General features: G+C 46.3%; 1 protein-coding gene across 1 annotated transcript in view; it reads right to left on the bottom strand.

Annotated features, from left to right (window-relative positions):
• PCSK5 (proprotein convertase subtilisin/kexin type 5) overlaps window positions 1-22,479 on the bottom strand; it is an 883,213-nt gene that overhangs the window by 169,488 nt on the left and 691,246 nt on the right. Inside the window, exons 26-27 of the mRNA XM_075318085.1 lie at window positions 14,573-14,715; window positions 14,048-14,257 (exon numbers count right to left, since the gene is read on the bottom strand). Of these exons, the coding sequence (XP_075174200.1) occupies window positions 14,048-14,257; window positions 14,573-14,715 (353 nt within the window). The remainder of the gene's footprint in view (window positions 1-14,047; window positions 14,258-14,572; window positions 14,716-22,479) is intronic.

Here is a 22,479-nt window from a genome sequence, read left to right as displayed (position 1 = left end):
CCCCTCCCAGCCTCCCCCAGCATCAGCCTCCCCCTCCCAGCCTCCCCCAGCATCAGCCTCTCGCCTCCCAGCCTCCCCCAGCATCAGCCTCTTTCCTCCCAGCCTCCCCCAGCATCAGCCTCTCTCCTCCCAGCCTCCTCCAGCATCAGCCTCTCTCCCCCCAGCCTCCCCCAGCATCAGCCTCTCCCTCCCAACCTTCCCCAGGATCAGCCTCTCTACTCCCAGCCTCCCTCCTCCCAGCCTCCCCCAGCATCAGCCTCCCCCTCCCAGCCTCCCCCAGCATCAGCCTCTCTCCTCCCAGCCTCCCCCAGCATCAGCCTCTCTCCTCCCAGCCTCCCCCAGCATCAGCCTCCCCCTCCCAGCCTTCCCCAGCATCAGCCTCTCTCCTCCCAGCCTCCTCCAGCATCAGCCTCTCTCCTCCCAGCCTCCCCCAGCATCAGCCTCCCCCTCCCAGCCTTCCCCAGGATCAGCCTCTCTACTCCCAGCCTCCCTCCTCCCAGCCTCCCCCAGCATCAGCCTCCCCCTCCCAGCCTCCCCAGCATCAGCCTCTCTCCTCCCAGCCTCCCCCAGCATCAGCCTGTCTCCTCTCAGCCTCCCCCAGCATCAGCCTACACCCTCCCAGCCTCCCCCAGCATCAGCCTACCCCAGCATCAGCCTACACTCTCCCAGCCTCCCCCAGCATCAGCCTACCCCAGCATCCGCCTCTCTCCTCCCAGCCTCCCCCAGCATCAGCCTCCCCCTCCCAGCCTTCCCCAGGATCAGCCTCTCTCCTCCCAGCCTCCCCCAGCACGCCGTGCTCCTCTGCCGACACTCACAGATCCGATCGCATACACTCACACACACACACTCACACATCTGAACACACTCACACACATCCGATCGCATACACTCACACACACACTGAAGATATCGCACATACGCGCTCACACTCACAACATCCGGAGATACCACATGCTTCTGGCCATGTGATCCTCCGGCAGGCCCTGGAAGGTCACTCCACAGTATCGCCGCCGAGAAGCAAGCGATATCCCAGGATGTTGTGAGTGTGTGGATGCGATGTGATGTGTGTATGAGAGTGAGTGTGATCTGATGTGTGTGTGTGTGTTTGTTCCGCCGCTGCAGGACCTTGATGCTCTGGTAACTATGCTACCATGGTTACCAACGTATCCCGTCCCCCGCTCGCACGGGAGCCCACACCAGCATACGGCGGCAACCCCAGCAATGCGAGGGTATGTGTCGGCTGGGTTGGCGGCGTACGCTGATGTGGGCTCCCGGGGGTACAGTACTCACCTGGGAGTCGTGGCTCCGTGTCGGTTCGGGGAATGTGTGCGGGGGGCGGGGCCAGAGCGAGCGTGCATTGAGTGAGGGGGGCGGGACGTGGCCGAGTTGCCAATGCATGCAGGGTGCCGGGGCGAGAGGCCAATCCGTGGGGGGGCGGAGCCTGGGTGAGCGGCCGGCCAATCCGTGTGCGGGCGGAGCCTGGGCGAGCAACCAATCCGTGCGGGGGCGGGGCCATGGCGAGCTCAGCGGCCAATCAGCTTTGTGTCACCGTAAGGACACAATTTTGGAGCAAGACAGACAGACAGACAGACAGAATAAGTCAATTATATATATAGATAGATGTTGTTGTCTGTAGTTACCAAGTGTTTGTGTAGGGCGCTGTACATGTTCTGGGTGTTGTCTGGGTGTGGCGCGGGGTGAGAGCAGTGTTGTATGTGTGTTGCATGTGTTGCGTTGTTTGTGGAGTGCTGTGTGTCTGTAGCGTTGTTTGTGTGTGTGTTGCGCGGTTTGTGTGGGTGTGGTGTGTTTTGTGGGGAGGTATGTTTTGTCAATGCGTGTGTGTTGCGTGGTATGTACGTATATTTATGTATGCCGCGGTGTTTGTGTGTTGGGTGTTGTGTGTGTGCAGCGTTGTCTGTGTGTGTGGGTGTCTGTGTAGGGCGGTGTTTGTGGTTCCCAGTGTGTGTGTGTGGTGTGTTGTGTGTGTGTGTTGGGGGGAGGTGTGCACCTCCCATCGTGCTTCATCCCCCATGCTGCGCACCCCCAATCGTGCTCCATCCGCCATGCTGCGCACTCCCAAACGTGCTCCATCCGCCATGCTGCGCACTCCCAAACGTGCTCCATCCGCCATGCTGCGCACTCCCAAACGTGCTCCATCCGCCATGCTGCGCACTCCCAAACGTGCTCCATCCGCCATGCTGCGCACTCCCAAACGTGCTCCATCCGCCATGCTGCGCACTCCTAAACGTGCTCCATCCGCCATGCTGCGCACTCCCAAACGTGGTCCATCCGCCTTGCTGCGCACTCCCAAACGTGCTCCATCCGCCATGCTGCGCACTCCCAAACGTGCTCCATCCCCCATGCTGCGCACTCCCCATCGTGCTCCATCCCCCATGCTGCGCACCCCCCATCGTGCTCCATCCCCCATGCTGCACCAGCATCAGCCTCTCTGCCCCCAGCATCAGCCTCTCTGTCCCCAGCATCAGCCTCTCTCCTCCCAGCCTCAGGCTCCCCCAGCATCAGCCTCTCTTCTCTCAGCCTCCCTCCTCCCAGCCTCCCCCAGCATCAGCCTCCCCCTCCCAGCCTCCCCCAGCATCAGCCTCCCCCTCCCAGCCTCCCCCAGCATCAGCCTCTCGTCTCCCAGCCTCCCCCAGCATCAGCCTCTCTCCTCCCAGCCTCCCCCAGCATCAGCCTCTCTCCTCCCAGCCTCCCCCAGCATCAGCCTCTCTCCTCCCAGCCTCCTCCAGCATCAGCCTCTCTCCTCCCAGCCTCCCCCAGCATCAGCCTCCCCCTCCCAGCCTTCCCCAGGATCAGCCTCTCTACTCCCAGCCTCCCTCCTCCCGGCCTCCCTCAGCATCAGCGTCCCCCTCCCAGCCTCCCCCAGCATCAGCCTCTCTCCTCCCAGCCTCCCCCAGCATCAGCCTCTCTCCTCTCAGCCTCCCCCAGCATCAGTCTACACCCTCCCAGCCTACCCCAGCATCAGCCTACCCCAGCATCAGCCTACACCCTCCCAGCCTCCCCCAGCATCAGCCTACCCCAGCATCAGCCTACCCCAGCATCAGCCTCTCTCCTCTCAGCCTCCCCCAGCATCAGCCTCCCCCTCCCAGCTTTCCCCAGGATCAGCCTCTCTCCTCCCAGCCTCCCCCAGCACGCCGTGCTCCTCTGCCGACACTCACAGATCCGATCGCATACACTCACACACACACACTCACACATCTGAACACACTCACACACATGCGATCGCATACTCTCACACACACTGAAGATATTGCACATACGTGCTCACACTCACAACATCCAGAGATACCACATGCTTCTGGCCATGTGATCCTCCGGCAGGTCCTGGAAGGTCACTCCACAGTATCGCCGCCGAGAAGCATGCAATATCCCAGGATGTTGTGAGTGTGTGGATGCAATGTGAGGTGTGTGTGAGGTGTGTGTGATCTGATGTGTGTGTGTGTGTGTTGTTATGTGTGTGCGTGTGTGTGTATGTTCCGCCGCTGCAGGACCTTGATGCGCTGGTAACTATGCTACCATGGTTACCAGCGTATCCCGTCCCCCGCTCGCACGGGAGCCCACACCAGCATACGGCGGCAACCCCAGCAATGCGAGGGTATGTGTCGGCTGGGTTGGCGGCGTACGCTGATGTGGGCTCCCGGGGGTACAGTACTCACCTGGGAGTCGTGGCTCCGTGTCAGTTCGGGGAATGCGTGCGGGGGGCGGGGCCAAAGGGAGCGTGCATTGCGTGAGGGGGGCGGGGCGTGGCCGAGTTGCCAATGCATGCAGGGTGCCGGGGCGAGAGGCCAATCCGTGTGGGGGGCGGAGCCTGGGTGAGCGGCCGGCCAATCCGTGTGCGGGGGGCGGGGCCATGGCGAACCCAGCGGCCAATCAGCTTTGTGTCACCGTAAGGACACAATTTTAGAGCAAGACAGACAGACAGACAGACAGAATAAGGCAATTATATATATAGATTATACACAATATTACAACACTGGGATGGGTAGGAAGGGGGTTTTAGGTCACACATCACCATGCTTCTAGGTTAGAACACATATGTGACCTGACAGGTTCCCTTTAATATTACATCAGCAGATACTGTAATGCTATCGAACACTGTTCCTTCTCCAGTAGAAACTCTCAATACACTATTTCCGGGTACAGTACGCCAAACATGGTGTCACTGGGTCTTAAAGAACCGATGATGTAATACGGTCGGACAACATGGCTATGGAATTACCATGATTGGTAGGCAAGCCCTATAAGTTTAGTGGCTGAAAATCAGCCACGAAATATGCGGGTCGTGGCTCGTGGGACTTGAAAATGGCACCTAAGTACCAGGATATTCGATTGAGTTTCAAGCATCTCAAGCTCCCGATGCTCGACTGAGTACCGAGCAGTGTCGAGCACGCTCGACCGTCATTATTCCCCACCCATGATATAAATGGTCACACAATAGTATAGTAACATACAAACTATTAAGGACACTTTACACGCAACGATATCACTAGTGATCTCGTTAGCAATGTGACATGCGATCGTTACTACGATTTGCCGAGATCGCTCATAGGTCGTTTTGTAGCGGTCACACGTACACATCTCACAAACGACGCTACATCGTTCAGCGATATATTGTTTGACCAAGGCGGTCGTGTGGACACCGTCACACAGCATTCCTCCCAACGGTTCCGGCAACAACTGAGGCGTATTAACTGTCCATAGCATACGCACTGGTGTGACACCAAGCAGAGTGGAAGAGGCATGGAGCATTGCTCGTAATGACACGCCTACGTCGCTGATGACAGACACACCAATGATGTTGTTCGTCATTGGCAGGGTGTCAAACGTAGCAATATGTCTGCTGCGTTCGCAATGACGAACAATATTTTGAAAATGAACGATGTGTCAACGAGCAACAATTTTCGCTAGTTTTGCGATTGTTCGGAGTTGCTTGGAGGTGTCACACGCAACGACGTCGCTAACGATGACGGAAGTGCGTGACGAAAACTGTGACCCCGACGACATAACGTCAGATAAATTGTAGCGTGTAACGGGGCCTTTAGGGACAATTCTCCAGCTATTTAAAAAGGTCTTTGTTCTACATTATAAAGAAATATATTATGAAATTACTTAAAATTGTACTTGCCTATTTTAAATATTGCAAGCAAAGTTACCTCTATCAACAATGTCAGAAAAATCCTTATATAATCAGTACTTGCAGACTACGCCTATAAAAATAGTGCTAAGTGCTGACATATAGGTCCACAAACAATACTACCAGCAGAGTGCCTCCAGTAAACAGCAGAGATCTCAATCACAAATAGCTTAAGCCAGCTTTACACCTTACAATTAGGTATGCGATCTCGTATGCGATGTGACACGCCCAGGTCGCATATGCGATTGAATGAGATTGCACGTAGGTCGTTCATTTGCTGTCACACGAGCGTTAGTAGTCTATGTTAAATTGATCAATTTTGTGTGTGCTCCTTTAGATCATGTGTTCTGTGACGTATGCATTGGGCACCCTTTTTTTTTATTTATTTATTGACTTGACAAGCGTGTGTAATGTGTAGGGATGCGTTTTTACTATGTTATCTGCCATTCAGCTCTGCTACATGGCCGCTGACAGCAGACATAGACAGCCATGTAGCAGAGCTGAATGGCAGATGACAGCAGACACAGAAAGAGCCGCACTGTCAGAATGAACTCGGGTGAACCTCACCCGACTTCATTGTCATGCTGCGGCTCTGTCTGTGTCGCGTCCTGATTAGCGGTCACCTGTGAAGGACTCACCGGTGACCGCTAAACTCCTGAGTAACTGAATTGAGCAGCCCTCTCTCATATACTCACCGATCCCCGATCTCCGGCGCTGCACGGCATTCACACTGCTGTGGCGGCTTTTACTGCTCAGCTGATCGTGCTACTCACCGCCGCTCCGGTCAGCTCCAGGCAGCAACTGAGGTGAGTAGCGCGATCAGCTGAGCTGTCACTGAGGTTACCCGCGGCCACCGCTGCATCCACCGCTGCATCCAGTGACAGCGGGTAACCTCAGTGACAGCTCAGCTGATCGCGCAGCTGTCTTCAGTTGCTGTGTGGAGATGACAGGAGCGGCGGTGTATTCTGCAGCTCCGGTCACCTCCATGCAGCAGCGCTGGAAGCGACGCTGGAGCATCCTGGATTACGCCGGACATGGAGGGCTTTTTAGGGCTGATTAAAGTGGTTAACCAGGGTATATGTTTGTGTTTTTTATTTCAAATAAATGATTTTTTTCGGGTGTGTGTGTTTATTTACTGTAATTTACAGATTAATCATGGAAGGTGTCTCATAGACGCTTAACATGATTAATCTAGGACTTATTGGCAGCTATGGGCTGCCAATAACTCCTTATTACCCCGATTTGCCAACGCACCAGGGTAAATCGGGAAGAGCCGGGTACAGTCCCAGAACTGTCACATATAATGTATGCGGCAATTCTGGGCGGCTGTTGGCTGATATTGTTAGGCTGGGGGACTCCCCATAACGTGGAGCTCCCCATCCTGAGAATACCAGCCTTCAGCCGTATGGCTTTATCTGGCTGGTTTTAAAATTAGGGGGGAACCGCACGCCGTTTTTTTAATTATTTAATTATTTATTTCACTACACAGTATAGACACGCCCACCGGCTGCTGTGATTGGGTGCAGTGTGACACCTGTCACTCAGCGTGGGGGCGTCTCACTGCAACCAATCATAGGCGCCGGTGGGCGGGGTAAGCAGGGAATACGAGATTGTTTAATGGGCGGCCGGCTTTTTCAAAACAGTAAAAGCCGCCGGAGCAGTGTGAACGCCGTGCAGAGCCGCGCCGGGGATCGGGGATCGGTGAGTATGAGAGAGGGGGTAAGAGGGTAAGACTGACATGGACAGAGAGAGAGGGACAGAGATAGTGACCGACTGACAGAGATTAGTGAATGACAGACATTGTGAGGCGCTTCAGAACGCAGCTTTTCAGCTGCGCTCTGAAGCGGACCTTTTTTAAGCTGCGGTGCAGAGCGCACACCTGCGCACATAGCCTCAGACATCACAATCGTATGAGGGATGTCACACGTTACAATTGCCTAGGTTCATACAACAAAACGTCCAATGTATGAGGAATAAACGACGTGTATGCGATCACCGTATTTGCGTTCAATATCGATCGCACGTAGGTTTCACACGCAAATACGTCACGAACGATGCCGGATGTGCGTCACTTACAACTTGACCCCGAAGACGGATTGAAAGATTTATTGAAGCGTGTAAAGCAGGCTTTAGCCATATCATTTAGTACAATTCTGGCATTTAAGTCAAAAGGAGACATATAAACACATATGTAGAAAGCTCTTCCTATTCAAACATATTCTCTACAGAGAATAAAAAATGTGTGCATTATATGCAATGATCAATAGAGATGGTAATGCAAGTTGGAAAAAGCCTCAAAATAGAATTCAAGCTGTGCTTCAATAGAATTGTAGGTAAAGTGCCAGGTTAGAACACACAAAAACACTATACAAAGATCAACTTATCACAACCAGACAAGAGTGAGTTAAACGCATTTGCTGTTCATAGAAACCAGGCTTCTAACAAATGGCAAAATGTCATCGGAAGAGTTGGCAATTCAACGAGAAATGATAATTGTGATGGATGGAATATAAGTTTCTTAGATGTAGGCTTTTAAGACGTTACAGACAACTCTCTACCATCTGAGGCTTTCTGAAATATAGTTTTGTGAGCTGCATCTGTACAGACAGGCAATTTTTAAGATCTTGGTGATGACGTTTTTTTCTCCGTGATACATAAGGTAACAATGAAAGAAATGTTTGACTGTTTGAGTCCCATAGACCATGATGGAGGGATTATTCTGTTTGGGATTATTAAAAATGGCCTGTTTTGCAACCTAGCACTGTATAATATGCTGTGTATAAACCCTATTGTGTATATACAGTACAGACCAAAAGTTTGGACACACCTCATTCAAAGAGTTTTCTTCATTTTCATGACTCTGAAAATTGTAGATTCAAATTGAAGGCATCAAAACTATGAATTAACACATGTGGAATGAAATACTTACCAAAAAGTGTGAAACAACTGAAAATATGTCTTATATTCTAGGTTCTTCAAAGTAGCCCCCTTTTGCTTTGATTACTGCTTTGCACACTCTTGGCATTCTCTTGATGAGCTTCAAGAGGTAGTCACCGGAAATGGTTTTCACGTCACAAGTGTATCCTGTCAGATTTAATAAGTGGGATTTCTTGCCTTATAAATGGGGTTGGGACCATCAGTTTGTTGTGCAGAAGTCTGGTGGATACACAGCTGATAATACTACTGAATAGACTGTTAGAACTTGTATTATGGAAAGAAAAAAGCAGCTAAGTAAAGAAAAATGAGTGGATATTATTACTTTAAGAAATGAAGGTCAGTCAGTCTGAAAAATTGGGAAAACTTTGAAAGTGTCCCCAAGTGCAGTGGCAAAAACCATCAAACGCTACAAAGAAACTGGCTCACATGAGGACCACCCCAGCAAAGGAAGACCAAGAGTCACCTCTGCTGTGGAGGATAAGTTTATCCAAGTCCCCAGCCTCAGAAATCGCAGGTTAACAGCAGCTCAGATTAGAGACCAGGTCAATGCCACACAGAGTTCTAGCAGCAGACACATCTCTAGAACAACTGTTAAGAGGAGACTTTGTGTAGCAGGCCTTCCTGGTAAAATAGCTATTAGGAAACCACTGCTAAGGACAGGCAACAAGAAGTAGAGACTTGTTTGGGCTAAAGAACGCAAGGAATGGACATTAGACCAGTGGAAATCTGTGCTTTGGTCTGATGAGTCCAAATTTGAGATCTTTGGATCCAACCACCGTGTCTTTGTGCGACGCAGAAAAGGTGAACGGATGGACTCTACATGCCTGGTTCCCACCATGAAGCATGGAGGAGGAGATGGTGTGGGGGTGCTTTGCTGGTGACACTGTTGGGGATTTATTTAAAATTAAAGGCATACTGAACCAGCATGATGGTGATTGCAGCAGTCTCAGAGTCACTGGCATTGAAAGGGTTACCTTGTCTAGCCGAGGTGGAGACCTAAAGATATTGCTTCAGTACAGAGAAGCAAAGTGGATTTATATCAATGACAGCAGATAGCCAAATGCATGAACTTAAGGAATGATTTGTTGTATCTTTATTGAAATTTGTTTTTTGTGTAGTTGTATTGATTAATTAACATGTCAAATACATGCTGCTTTTTTGTGCACCTCCCCCCGCTTTTTTTTTCCCCCCACCCCTTCCCTCTTCCCTACTTTCTTTTTAAGTGATATGTGTGTTTCCTGGACTCTGAGACGCTGCATATCCGAGCATGTTTTTGATGTGGTTAATCCAACTACGAGGAGTCTTTCTGGGGCATCCCAGCATTTCTTGAAACATCATGGTGGTGATTGCAGCAGTCTCAGAGTCACTGGCATTGAAAGGGTTACCTTGCCTAGATGAGGTGGAGACCTAAAGAAATTGCTTCAGTACAGAGAAGCAAAGTGGATTTATACTATTGACAGCAGATATCCAAAGGGCATGAACTTAAGGAATGATTTATTGTATCTTTACTGAAATTTGTTTTTTTGTGTAATCGTATTGAGTAATTGACATGTCAAATATATGCTGCTTCCCCCCCCTTTTTTCCCCACCCCTTCCCTCCCCCCTACTTCCTTTTTAAGTGATATGTGTGTGACATTTGTAATGGACCGTGAACGAGGGTTGTTCCCGAAACGCGTCTTTTTGTACTTTTAAACATTTTATATATGGAATAAATAAATTCATCATTTTTATGGATGTGCTGCTGAACCTTATGAACCAGCATGGCTAGCACAGCATCTTGTAGTGGCATGCTATTCAATCCGGTTTGCGTATAGTTGGACGATCATTTATTTTTCAACAGGACAAGGACCCCAAACACACCTCCAAGCTGTGTAAAGACTATTTGACTGAGAAGGAGAGTGATGGGGTGCTACGCCAGATTACCTGGCCTCCACAGTCACCAGACCTGAACCCAATCAACATGGTTTGGGGTGAGCTGGACCGCAGAGTGAAGGCAAAAGGGTCAACAAGTTCTAAGCATCTCTGGGAACTCCTTTAAGACTGTTGGAAGACTATTTCTGGTGACTACCTCTTGAAGCTCATCAAGAGAATGCCAAGAGTGTGCAAAGCAGTAATCAAAGAAAAAGGTGGCTACTTTGAAGAACCTAGAATATAAGACATATTTTCAGTTGTTTCACACTTTTTTGTTAAGTATTTCATTCCACATGTGTTAATTCATAGTTTTGTTGCCTTCAATTTGAATCTACAATTTTCAGTCATGAAAATAAAGAAAACTCTTTGAATGAGAAAGTGTGTCCAAACTTTTGGTCTGCACTGTATATTTATATATTTTTATATATTTATATATATATATAATGTCATATATAATGTCACAAAAGTGAGTACACCCTTCACATGTTTGTAAATATTTTATTATATCTGCTCATAGGACAACACTGAAGATATGACACTTTGAAAACAATGTAGAGTAGTCAGTATACAGTTTGTATGATAGTGTACATTTGGAGGGCCCTCCGAATAACTCAACGCATTTCCAGCCTTCCTGAAGCATCCCCAGATCATCACTGATCCTCCACCAAATTTCACAGTGGGTGCAAGACACTGTGACTTGTACGCCTCTCCAGGTCTCCGTCTAACCATTAGACGACAAGATGTTGGGCAAAGCTGAAAATTAGACTGATCAGAGAAGATTACCTTACTCTAGAAATTGGGCAGGAATTTGGCAGATTAAACTTTGCGAAGGACGTATGAATGAAGCCGTATATAAGGTTATCCTGGAAAAACATTTGCTTCCTTCTGCTCAAGCAATGTTCCCCAACTCTGAGGACTGGTTTTTCCAGCAGGACAATGTACTATGTCACACAGCTAGGTCAATCAATGTGTGGATGAAGGACCACCACATTAAAACCCTGCCATGGCCAGCCCAATCTCCAGACCTGAACCCCACAGAAAACCTCTGAAATGTAATCAAGAGGAAGATGGATAGTCACAAGCCATCAAACAAAGAAGAACTGCATACATTTTTGCACCAGTAGTGACATAAGGACACCCAAAAGCAGTGTGAAAGACTGGTGGAAAGCATGTTAAAACGCATGAAAGTTGTGATTAAAAATCATGGTTATTCCACAAAATATTGCTTTCTGAATTCTTCCTGAGTAAAAACATTATTAGTATTGTTGTTTCTAAATGATTATGAATTTGTTTTCTTTGCATTATTTGAGGTCTGAAAGCAATGCATTTTTTTGTTATTTTGACCATTTCTCATTTTTAGAAAATAAATAAAAAATGTATTGCTTGGAAATTCGGAGACATTTTCAGTAGTTTATAGAATAAAAAAATGTTTACATTTTACTCAAAAATATACCTATATAGAGAAAAATCTGAAAAACTAACAATTTTGCAGTGGTCTCTTAATTTTTGCCAGAGCTGTATATACATCCTTGTGATCTATTCCATGCCTAGGACATTACCATTATATATTTTTATTGTTATTATTATTATTATTATTATTATTATTATTATTATTTTAATTATTATAATTATTATTTGGTTGTTTGTGTCCCCTTTTTTACTCCCATTTCTTTCTCTTCTTTTTTCTCATGCTTCATTTCTTCTGCTTCCCTTACATGCTTCTATACCATATTGGTTAACGCATTGCTCATTACCACACTGTATGGGTTTAGTGTCTTTTATTTTACACCCCAGCCTGGGGCATGTTTTGCGCTTTAGCAGAATTCAATGTTGTTGGTGGGGTCATGGGTTTCATATCATAGCATTTCTGTATGCAAGGTGTGAATTCGTATTGAATTGATGATGCCCTACAATTTTTTAATTCACTATTTTTCTCTATCTCGTTCCATTTTCGAGATAAAAATGCTAACTCCATTGTTTTCCACCAGGTGGCGCTATAGGTGGTTTCATTGCGTAGCGCATGGCTACTTTACCATACCCAGACACCACTTCTATGCCTATAGCTGCCTCCGCTCTCAAGTTAATGGCCGTGGACAGGATATGGGTGGACACACTGTATGTATATGTATATATATATATATATATATATATATATATATATATATATATATATATATATGCACACAAATAAACCCACTGTTTATTTACATCACACCCCTGATGTAGCCACCACAAATCTCTTAACGTGTGGGGCATTCTACTTTCTCCCATTTATTGCTTACTTTCTACTTATTTGTTCTTCCATGGTCACACAGCAGTATTGTTGTTTGATTTAATCTTGGATTGAGGCATATTTTCAAATAACCCTCCATATGTGTTCCACTCTTTTAGGACACATTTGCTTTTTATACATGCTCTATATGTTGTTTTGCATGCATTCCCCCCATTTTTTTTTTTTTGCCTTTTTAATTTTTTTTATGTTTTCCTCTGTACTTTATTAAATAATAAAGGTAATTTTTTCCACTTATTTTGTATACACTTATATATTCTAATATTACAAAAATACTAGTGCCTTTGTACACCCTTCTCTCTTTTTCACATCCCTAACCTGTGTATATAAAGTTAAACCATCCCAATATATAAGTAAAAAAAAAAATCACTTTGAATCTTAACTATTTTTTTTGTAAATCCCTGGCTTCCAGTTATGTGAGTGGCACTGGATATCAGTTCAGTCACACTCCTCCAGCCAGTAATCACACCCACAGCAGTTTGAATGATGGACTCAACTTCTCCGACAAACGCGCCTATCCAAAGAAATCCCTCACCTGTGCACTGAAAGCTAGGCTCCCGGGCACGCGCATTAAAGCTTGGTGTACATCCCCAGCATAATTTTCAATCTGCGCATGTTCGGGAAGCTGATGGTACTCAGAGGCTTTCCACATTCTGTTTGGGTGCAAAGCAATGTGAGTGGAGCTTCTTCACGGCATTTAAAAAAAGCCACGTTAACAATGTCCCCTGGTCCAGAGATGCGTCTCTACTTCACCTCCCACCTTTGTTGACCGGCTATAGCAGTGATATCATCATTATCACTTACATATCACTATTTCAGCCAATCTCTGGTGATTGGGTGGAGCAGTTACGTCCACTGTAATAATGATGTCACCTCTGTAGAATGTCAACTATGGCCAAAGGTGCGGAAAGAAGTCATCTATAGACCTGCAGATGGGAGTTAGCATAAATTTTACATGAGAAAAAAAAGTTGCACTAACTAAAATTTATCGCAGAAAACCCCTTTAAGTGACAGATAAGGACAAGCATTAACATACCAATTTGCAAAGCAGACCCAGCTCTACAGCACGGTATTGCTGCCACTTAATGTATCCTGCTTTAATAAAGGGCCCCTCTATTAATACATTAAATACAGTATAGACATTATAGATCCAGCTGCTATATTTTATACCCCCTCACAGCTCAATGCCCTCTTAGCATACAGAAATGGTTCACTGCTGGAGAGGGAGAACGAGGTTAATGCCGCACTGCTCCCAAATGAATAAACTGTTGATATAATAAAATATTCTTTTTTTATTTCATAGGTCTACGCGTTTCAGGGATCAAAATACCCTTCTTCAGGACGAAGGAAGAAAATCAACAAACTCTTCCTTTGTCCTGAAGAGAGGGATTTTGATCCCTGAAATGCATAGACCTATGAAATCAAAAAGAATATTTTAATATATCAACAGTTTATTCATTTGGCAGCAGCACGGCATTAACCCCATTCTCCCTCTCCAGCACTGAAGTTTAACCCACATGGGGCAGTGGCAGCCGCTATTATCTCAAGCTTTCATAGGGGTTGTGACTTTCACAACCCCAATAGGTGAGTGTTATTACATGCATGCTTCACTATTATACCTGATAAGACCCTGTTTTGTCCTTTTTATCCTCAGCTTCATACAGAAATGGTGGCAATGCTTCTTTTATTAAAAACAACATTGTATAGCGTTTTGCTTGGAAAGGATAACGGCTACATGCATTCTTTTCTCGCCTTACCATTCCAGTATGTTCCCGGAAGCCTTTCTTCCTTCTGCCCCGATGGATTTACACATTTGCCACTCTGAAATTGTAATTTTGGCTTGCAGGTGGTACATTCATCATAGTCTGGTCCAGTACATGTATCACATGTTCTATAACAGGCATCACATTCTCTATCCACATCATCAGAATAAAATCCAAGACCACAGTCACTGACACAAGCCCCATCTGTGAAAATACAGAAGAAATAAAATACACAGTCCCCACTCTCCCATAAGGGTTATCTCATGGCTGCAGTTATACAATTTCTCTATTGGGAATCAGGACTTGGTCCGCATAGTGGCTAATGTGTTAACATCTTTGTGTGGTAGTCGAGCTAAGGGAAACATCTGCATGGAGTTTGTATGTTGTCCACTTGTTTTTGTGGGCTTCCTATGGTGTGATTTCCTTATGTTCTGAGCCCTATTGGGGGACCGGTGACAATTTTTGTGCAGCGCTCCTGAATATGTAGATCGTGATAAGTAGTGATGGTGCTCAAGTTACCTGTCAGATAGAAACCTTCTTCACAGTATGTGCACTCATTTTCAGTACAACTGAAACATGACAGTTCACATGAGAAGCAACTCATTATTGAGTCGTTGCTGTATGTGTTATCTGGACAGGCTGCGTAGCAGAAATTCTGAAACCTGCATAGAAACATAATGTGGTTATCTAGAGGTACAGAAAGGTACAACAACATTATACAAGTGCAGTTAAAAAAACATGAAACATCTGACATTTTTGTCTGTGCTGATAATACCAAGTGCTTAACACTAGAAGTCCCAGAGAGGGGTCATTTAACATTTCTACCTTTGGAACCTAGAGACGGGTCAAATGACATTCTTTTGTTTACACTATCTTACAAGACCTTTGTTGAGGTGGATCAACACAATTGCCCCCTGAAGATTCCTCAGGCAATGGCCACATTTACAAATGAAAGGATGCTAATTGGAGCCATCAGAGATGTCAGTTTGGACTAAGGGTCATTTGACCCTCTTTCGGGACTTCAGGGGGGAGCTCTAAATTTCTGGAACTTCTAGTGTTAAAGGGGTTCTCCGAGAATGGGATAAAATTGTGTCCCTGATATAATTGAAACTGCAGCCTGTACTAGTCACGTATCAGTTCTGGCTTCAAATATACAGCTCCCGAGACCTGTGTGTCAACTGACTAAAGCTGTATCACATACACCTCAATCTAAATAAATTGAAAGGTTAACAGTATTGCTGTGGTTAAATATAATTTAGTAAGTGAATGCATACAAATAATACTTCCATGGTGCAACAACCATGAATATACAGTACATGTATACATTATATAAACAACACACACGATCAAATGAAATAAAGTAAAAACCTGTAGTTTGTAGATCAGAAAGTCATTAAAATTATAGCTAGATAAGCAGCATTTATTCTCCAAGAATTGGGAACCAGAAACCGAAATAATCTACATCTATTTAGATGAAATATAGGGAATATCCAGCACATACACATCTAGTTAAATAGATTCCCATTGACTTCCTTTGCTTAAAATGTATTTTTTTTGTGATAGTGATGCCCTAGGGTGCCAGTGTATATAAAGGTATGCGTAGCATAAAAAGTCAGTGTTACATATTATTATAACAAGCTAAAATCAGATCCATTCTACGTACAAATCCTTTATTACACATTTCTCACTATAGAAAATGGGTCTCCTAACATTTTTGAGAGTCCATTGATGCAGTTCCTTTTTCTATGGAAGCCTATATGGGTCACACAATTCAGATTTATAGAGACTCTTCAGATTGTGATTCCAATGGAATCCAGTTAATGATCATGCTTGCTGTTATACTCATTTTTTCATGGCTGGATGTCACTTTAGCATTGGTTGTTACTGTGTATAACTCCAAGCCATGATCATCTATATGAGACCCACATAGGGTCTCACATAGATGGCCTTCTTAGGCAGGTTGACCACAATTTTATGGATGCAGAACGATCCTTGAGCTAATTGTTCTGTGCATGTGTGACATCGCTATCATCAGCAGCACATCACCTATTTAAAAAAGAATGATGTGTTACCATGAACAAAGATTTTTAAACCTTTGTCCGGCTGAATAGGTACAATTGTAACCTGTTATAAAATTGCAATACATTTTTTTTTCCAAAAGCCGTAGAGGGCTGAAATTTCGTGACATCTCTGCAGTTTTGGTCCAGAATATATTGGCCAAATTTCAATAAAATATCTCCACCCCCTTCCGAGATAAGGGGTCGCTGTTAACGTTGTAAAATTATGCAGCCTGACAAAGGTTAAGCTTGCTTAGTAATAATCTCACCTGACGAATGAGCAAAACGCTTGACTGCTGTTTTGTTTAGATGTACCTTATTATCAGCTTGTCTTAAAGGGCTGAAAGGGCTTTTCCAGTTTTGGAAAATTCCTGTCTCCAGGCACAGTTTGTTTAACCCCTTCACGACCGCGGGCAGTAAAATTACGTCCTATTTTAACGTGACTTAACGACCAGGGACGTAATTTTACTGCCTAAACTTCATTTGATTGCCGTGGCCATAGCAACGGCTTTCAAATGATGTCCACTGCTGTTTCTTACAGCAGGGCACCTTTGCTTGACCCCAGGGGGGTGGCATCACAACCCCCCATCGACGATCGTTGTGATTGGCTGTTCAAATCTGAACCGCCAACCACAACATTCGCACTGATTTCGGCAAAAATAATGCCCGAATTAGTGCGATACTATGAGATCCTGCTATGATCTATTGTAGCAGCTACAGCAGATGGATCTCAAACATGCCGCCCCCAGCCCCTGCAGCACTGATTGGAGCGATCGTGCTATGACGCGCAATCTCTCCAATCAGTGTGCAGTGGGGCGGTCTGATCTGCAGGTGGCCGCCCTCCCCAGGCCTGTGCTGGTCTGGGGAGCCTCCCCCAACATGTCTGCAGCGTGGAGTGGCTGGTACTTGTGGTACCACGCCACCGCTGCCTCCGCTAATGTCACCGTCTTCTTGCCTGCTCCATGTGAGTATTGCACTCTTCTTCCAGCCCGTGCGCGCTCCCGTTATGGCCCCTGCCCGTGCCCCCCCCGATCTGCCCCCCCACGCCCCGATCTGCCCCCCGACATCCCGATCTGCTCCCCCTGTGATCTGCCTGCCTCCTCTGTCATCTCTATTTTGCTTCATTCCTTCCTTCCTTCCTTCTTTCCTTGCTTCTCCGGTATCCCCCTCTGCTCTCCCGCCCCCCCCCCCCTCTGCTCTCCACCTCCCCTCTGCTTTCCCCCTCCCCTCTCCCCTTGACGTCCTCTTACCTGCCTTCACCGGGTCGTCCGATTTCTTCACTGGCCCGATCACATCTGCCTCCATCTCTGGGTCCTTCTTCCTGGGTCTTCTGCTGATCTGTCCAACGTCCTGCCTGCGACTCCTGTACAGCTGTCTATCTCGCCTGCCTTCTGTTCCTCCTGCTACTCCTGTGGGTACTGTGAGTATAACTTTTTTTTTCCCTGTATCCTGTCCATTTTTACACCTCATCTGTCCGTGCGTCCCGCCGAGCACTGATCACGGATGCAGATAACGGATCTGCATCCGTGGTCAATTTTTGGCGTGACTTTTCTTTCCGTATCCCCGTCGCGTTTTGTATCGCATCTGTCCGTGCGTCCCGCCGAGCGCTGATCAGGGATGCACATAACTGATCGGCATCCCTGCTCAATTTTTGGCGTGACTTTTTTCCGTATCCCCGACGCTTTTTGTATCGCATCTGTCCGTGCGTCCCGCCGAGCGCTGATCAGGGATGCACATAACGGATCTGCATCCCTGCTCACTTTTTGGCGTGACTTTTTTTCGTATCCCCGACGCTTTTTATATCACATCCGTCCGTGCGTCCCGCCGAGCGCTGATCAGGGATGCAGATAACGGATTTGCATCCGTGGTCAATTTTTGGCGTGACTTTTTTTTTCCGTTTCCCCGAAGCTTTTTGTATCGCATCTGTCCGGGCGTCCCGCCGAGCACTGATCAGGGATGCACATAACGGATCTGCATCCTTGCTCAATTTTTGGCGTGACTTTTTTCGTATCCCCAACGCTTTTTGTATTGCATCCGTCCGTGCGTCCCGCCGAGCGCTGATCAAGGATGCAGATAACGGATCTGCATCCGTGGTCAATTTTTGGCGTGACTTTTTTTTTCCGTATCCCCGTCGCGTTTTGTATCGCATCTGTCAGTGCGTCCCGCCGAGCATTGATCAGGGATGCACATAACTGATCGGCATCCCTGCTCAATTTTTGGCGTGACTTTTTTCCGTATCCCCGACGCTTTTTGTATCGCATCTGTCCGTGCGTCCCGCCGAGCGCTGATCAGGGATGCACATAACGGATCTGCATCCCTGCTCACTTTTTGGCGTGACTTTTTTTCGTATCCCCGACGCTTTTTATATCACATCCGTCCGTGCGTCCCGCCGAGCGCTGATCAGGGATGCAGATAACGGATTTGCATCCGTGGTCAATTTTTGGCGTGACTTTTTTTTTTCCGTATCCCCGAAGCTTTTTGTATCGCATCTGTCCGGGCGTCCCGCCGAGCGCTGATCAGGGATGCACATAACGGATCTGCATCCTTGCTCAATTTTTGGCGTGACTTTTTTCGTATCCCCAACGCTTTTTGTATTGCATCCATCCGTGCGTCCCGCCGAGCGCTGATCAAGGATGCAGATAACGGATCTGCATCCGTGGTCAATTTTTGGCGTGACTTTTTTTTTCCGTATCCCCGTCGCGTTTTGTATTGCATCTGTCCGTGCGTCCCGCCGAGCGCTGATCAGGGATGCACATAACGGATCGGCATCCCTGCTCAATTTTTGGCGTGACCTTTTTTTCGTATTCGCGATGCTTTTTGTATCGCATCCATCCGTGCGTCTCGCCAAGCGCTGATCAGGGATGCACATAACAAATCTGCATCCCTGCTCAATTTTTGGCGTGACTTTTTTCTGTATCCCCGACGCTTTTTGTATCGCATCTGTCCGTGCGTCCCGCCGAGCGCTGATCAGGGATGCACATAACGGATCGGCATCCCTGCTCAATTTTTGGCGTGACTTTTTCTTTTTTTCCGTATCACCGACGCTTTTTGTATCTCATCCGAATATGTGTCCTGCAGTGGTCGATCAGTGCACCGCGTCTGTGCGTTTGAAAAGTCAAATGGCGTTCCTTCTCTTCTGAGTCCCACCATACGCCCAAACAATTTATTTCCACCACATATGAGGTATCTGCGTACTCAGGAAAAATTGCACAAGACGTTTTGTGGTGCAGTTTTTCCTGATACCGTTGTAAAAAAAAAAAAAAGCTACCTGGTTGATGCAAAAATTTTGTGGTAAAAAAAAAAAAAAATTCACGGTTCAACGTTATCAACTTCTGTGGAGCCCCTGGGGATGCAAGGGGCTCACCAAACATCTAGATAATTTCCTTGAGGGGATGGGGTCACTTGTGAGGGAGCTTCACTGTTTAGGCACCATAGGGGGTCTCCAAACATGACATGGCGTCCGCTAATGATTCCAACCAATTTTGCTGTCAAATGGTGCGCTTTCTCTTCTGAGCCCTGCCATGTGCCTAAACAATTACTTTCCACCACATATGAGGTATCGTCGTACTCAGGAGAAACTGCACAATACGTTTTATGGTACATTTTTTCCTGATACCCTTGTGAAAAAAAAAGCTACGTGGTTCAAGTAACAGTTTTTGTGGTGAAAAAAAATTTTTTATTCATGGCTCAACATTATCAACTTGTGTGGAGCCCCTTGGGGCTCGCTAAACATCTAGATAAATTCCTTGAGGGGTCTAGTTTCCAAAATGGGGTCACTTGTGGGGGAGCTCCATTGTTTAGGCACCTCAGGGGGGTCTCCAAATGCAACATTACGTCAGCTAATGATTCCAACCAATTTTGCTGTCAAATGGTGCTTTTTCTCTTCTGAGCCCCGCCATGCGCCCAAACAATTACTTTCCACCACATATGAGGTACCCGACATGGCGTCCGCTAATGAGTGCAACTAATTTTGCAGTCAAAAAGTCAAATGGCGCTCCTTGCCTTCCGAGCCCTGCCGTGTGCCCAAACATTTGATTTCCACCACATATGGGGTATCTGCGTACTCAGGAGAAAATGCACAATACATTTTATGGTGCATTTTTTCCTGATACCCTTGTGAAAAAAAGCTACCTAGTTGAAGCAACAGTTTTGTGGTAAAAAAAATGTTTTTTCTTTTCACGGCTCAACGTTATAAACTTCTGTGAAGCCCCCAGAGGTTCAAAGTGCTCACCAAACATCTAGAAAAATTATTTGAGGGCTCTAGTTTCCAAAATGGGGTCACTTGTGGGGGATCTCCATTGTTTAGGCACCTCAGGGGGTCTTCAAACCCGACATGGCATCTGCTAATGAGTGCAGCTAATTTTGTGTTCAAAAATTCAAATGGCGCTCCTTCCCTTTCGAACTCTGCTGTATGCCCAAACAATTGATTTTTACCACATATGGGGTATCAGCGTACTCAGGAGAAAATGCACAATAAATTGTAGGGTGCACTTTCTCTTTTCTCCCTTGTGAAAATTTAAAATTTTATGGCTAAAGTAACATTTTTGTGTTAAAAAGTAAAATTTTCATTTTTTCCTTCCACATTGCTTTGGTTGCTGTGAAGCACCTAAAGGGTTAATAAACTTTGAGGGGTGCAGATTTTAGAATGGGGTCACTTTTGGGTATTTTCTGTCACCTCGGCCTCTCAAAGTCACCTCAAATGTGATGTGGTCCCTAAAAAAAATTCGTTTGTAAATTTTGTTGGAAAAAATGAGAAATTGCTGATGAACTTTGACCCCTTCTAACTTTCTAACGGAAAAAAAATTTGTTTCGAAAATTGCGCTGATGTAAAGTAGACATGTGGGAAATATTATTTCGTAACTATTTTGTGTGACATATTTCTCAGATTTATGGGCATAAATTTTCAAAATTTGAAAATTGCAAAATTTTCAAAATTTTTGCAAAATTTCCTAAATTTTCACAAATAAACGCAAAAAATATCGGCCTAAATTTACCACTGACATGAAGTACAATATGTCACGAAAAAACAATCTCAGAATCGCCAGGATCCGTTGAAGCGTTCCAGAGTTATAACCTGTCAAAGTGACACTGGTCAGAATTGCAAAAAATGGCCCGGTCATTAGGGTGTTTTAGTGGCCGGGGGTGAAGGGGTTAAATACCGGATTTTCCGGCGTATAAGACGACTTTTTAACCCATGAAAATCTTCTCAAATTCGGGGGTCGTCTTATACGCTCAGTCGTCTTATACGCCGGAAGATATGGTAATAGAAATAGTCTTTATTCAACCTACCTGGATCCACAGTCTCCATGGCTGCTCCCAGTGTCTGTTATTGTCTACAGTGCTGATGCCACTTCAAAAACGTTGCATCCAATAATTGAGTTCTACAGCACTGCTCAAGTACACAATTGGCATGAGCCATTTAAAGCAACTGAGCTCATTGACTGTCTGCAGTGCTATCAATGTGACATCAGCAGTGAAGACAATAAAACACTCCTGGATCAGCGGTGGAGGGTGACTAAAACAATTTATTTTCTTAAAACAAATTGTGCCTGGAGACAGACATGTTTCCAAAACTGGAAATCTCTTTTAACACACAAGACCCTTAACAGATTTCAAGCTTCTTCAGGAGTGCAAGTGTTTAGAACTGCAATAGGAGACACAGGAAAAAGGCAGCCATGCATTCCTAATACTGAAAAACCCCTTTAACACTAGAAGTCCCAGAAATTTTGAGTTGAACGGAGACGCTCAAACAAACAAATGGTGCATGCACAGTAGACCAGTTGACAAGATTATATAATGTACACTAAAGGTCCAGTCACACTAAGCAACTTACCAGCGATCCCAACAATGATAGGGATCGCTAGTAAGTTGCTAGGAGGTTGCTGGTGAGATGTCACACTGCGACGCTCCAGCGATCCCACCAGCAACCTGACCTGGCAGGGATCGCTGGAGCGTCGCTACACGAGTTGCTGGTGAGCTCACCAGCAACCAGTGACCAGCCCCCAGCGCCACGTGGAAGATGCTGCGCTTGGTAACTAAGGTAAATATCGGGTAACCAACCCGATATTTACCTTGGCTACCAGCGCACGCAGCTACACGTGCAGAGAGCAGGGAGCAGCGCACACTGAGCGCTGGCTCCCTGCTCTCCTAGTTACAGCACACATCGGGTTAATTACCCGATGTGTGCTGCAGCTACATGTGCACAGAGCAGGGAGCAGCGCACACCGCTTAGCGCTGGCTCCTTGCTCTCCTAGTTACAGCACACATCGGGTTAATTACCCGATGTGTGCTGCAGCTAAATGTGCACAGGGCAGGGAGCAGCGCACAATGCTTACCGCTGGCTCCCTGCTCTCCTAGCTACAGCACACA

The sequence above is a fragment of the Anomaloglossus baeobatrachus genome, chromosome 1 (genome assembly GCF_048569485.1).
Source record: "Anomaloglossus baeobatrachus isolate aAnoBae1 chromosome 1, aAnoBae1.hap1, whole genome shotgun sequence".
Taxonomy (NCBI): Eukaryota; Metazoa; Chordata; class Amphibia; order Anura; family Aromobatidae; genus Anomaloglossus; species Anomaloglossus baeobatrachus.
The sequence above is the reverse complement of the archived record's forward strand: the minus strand, read 5'-3'. Positions and strand labels throughout refer to the sequence as shown.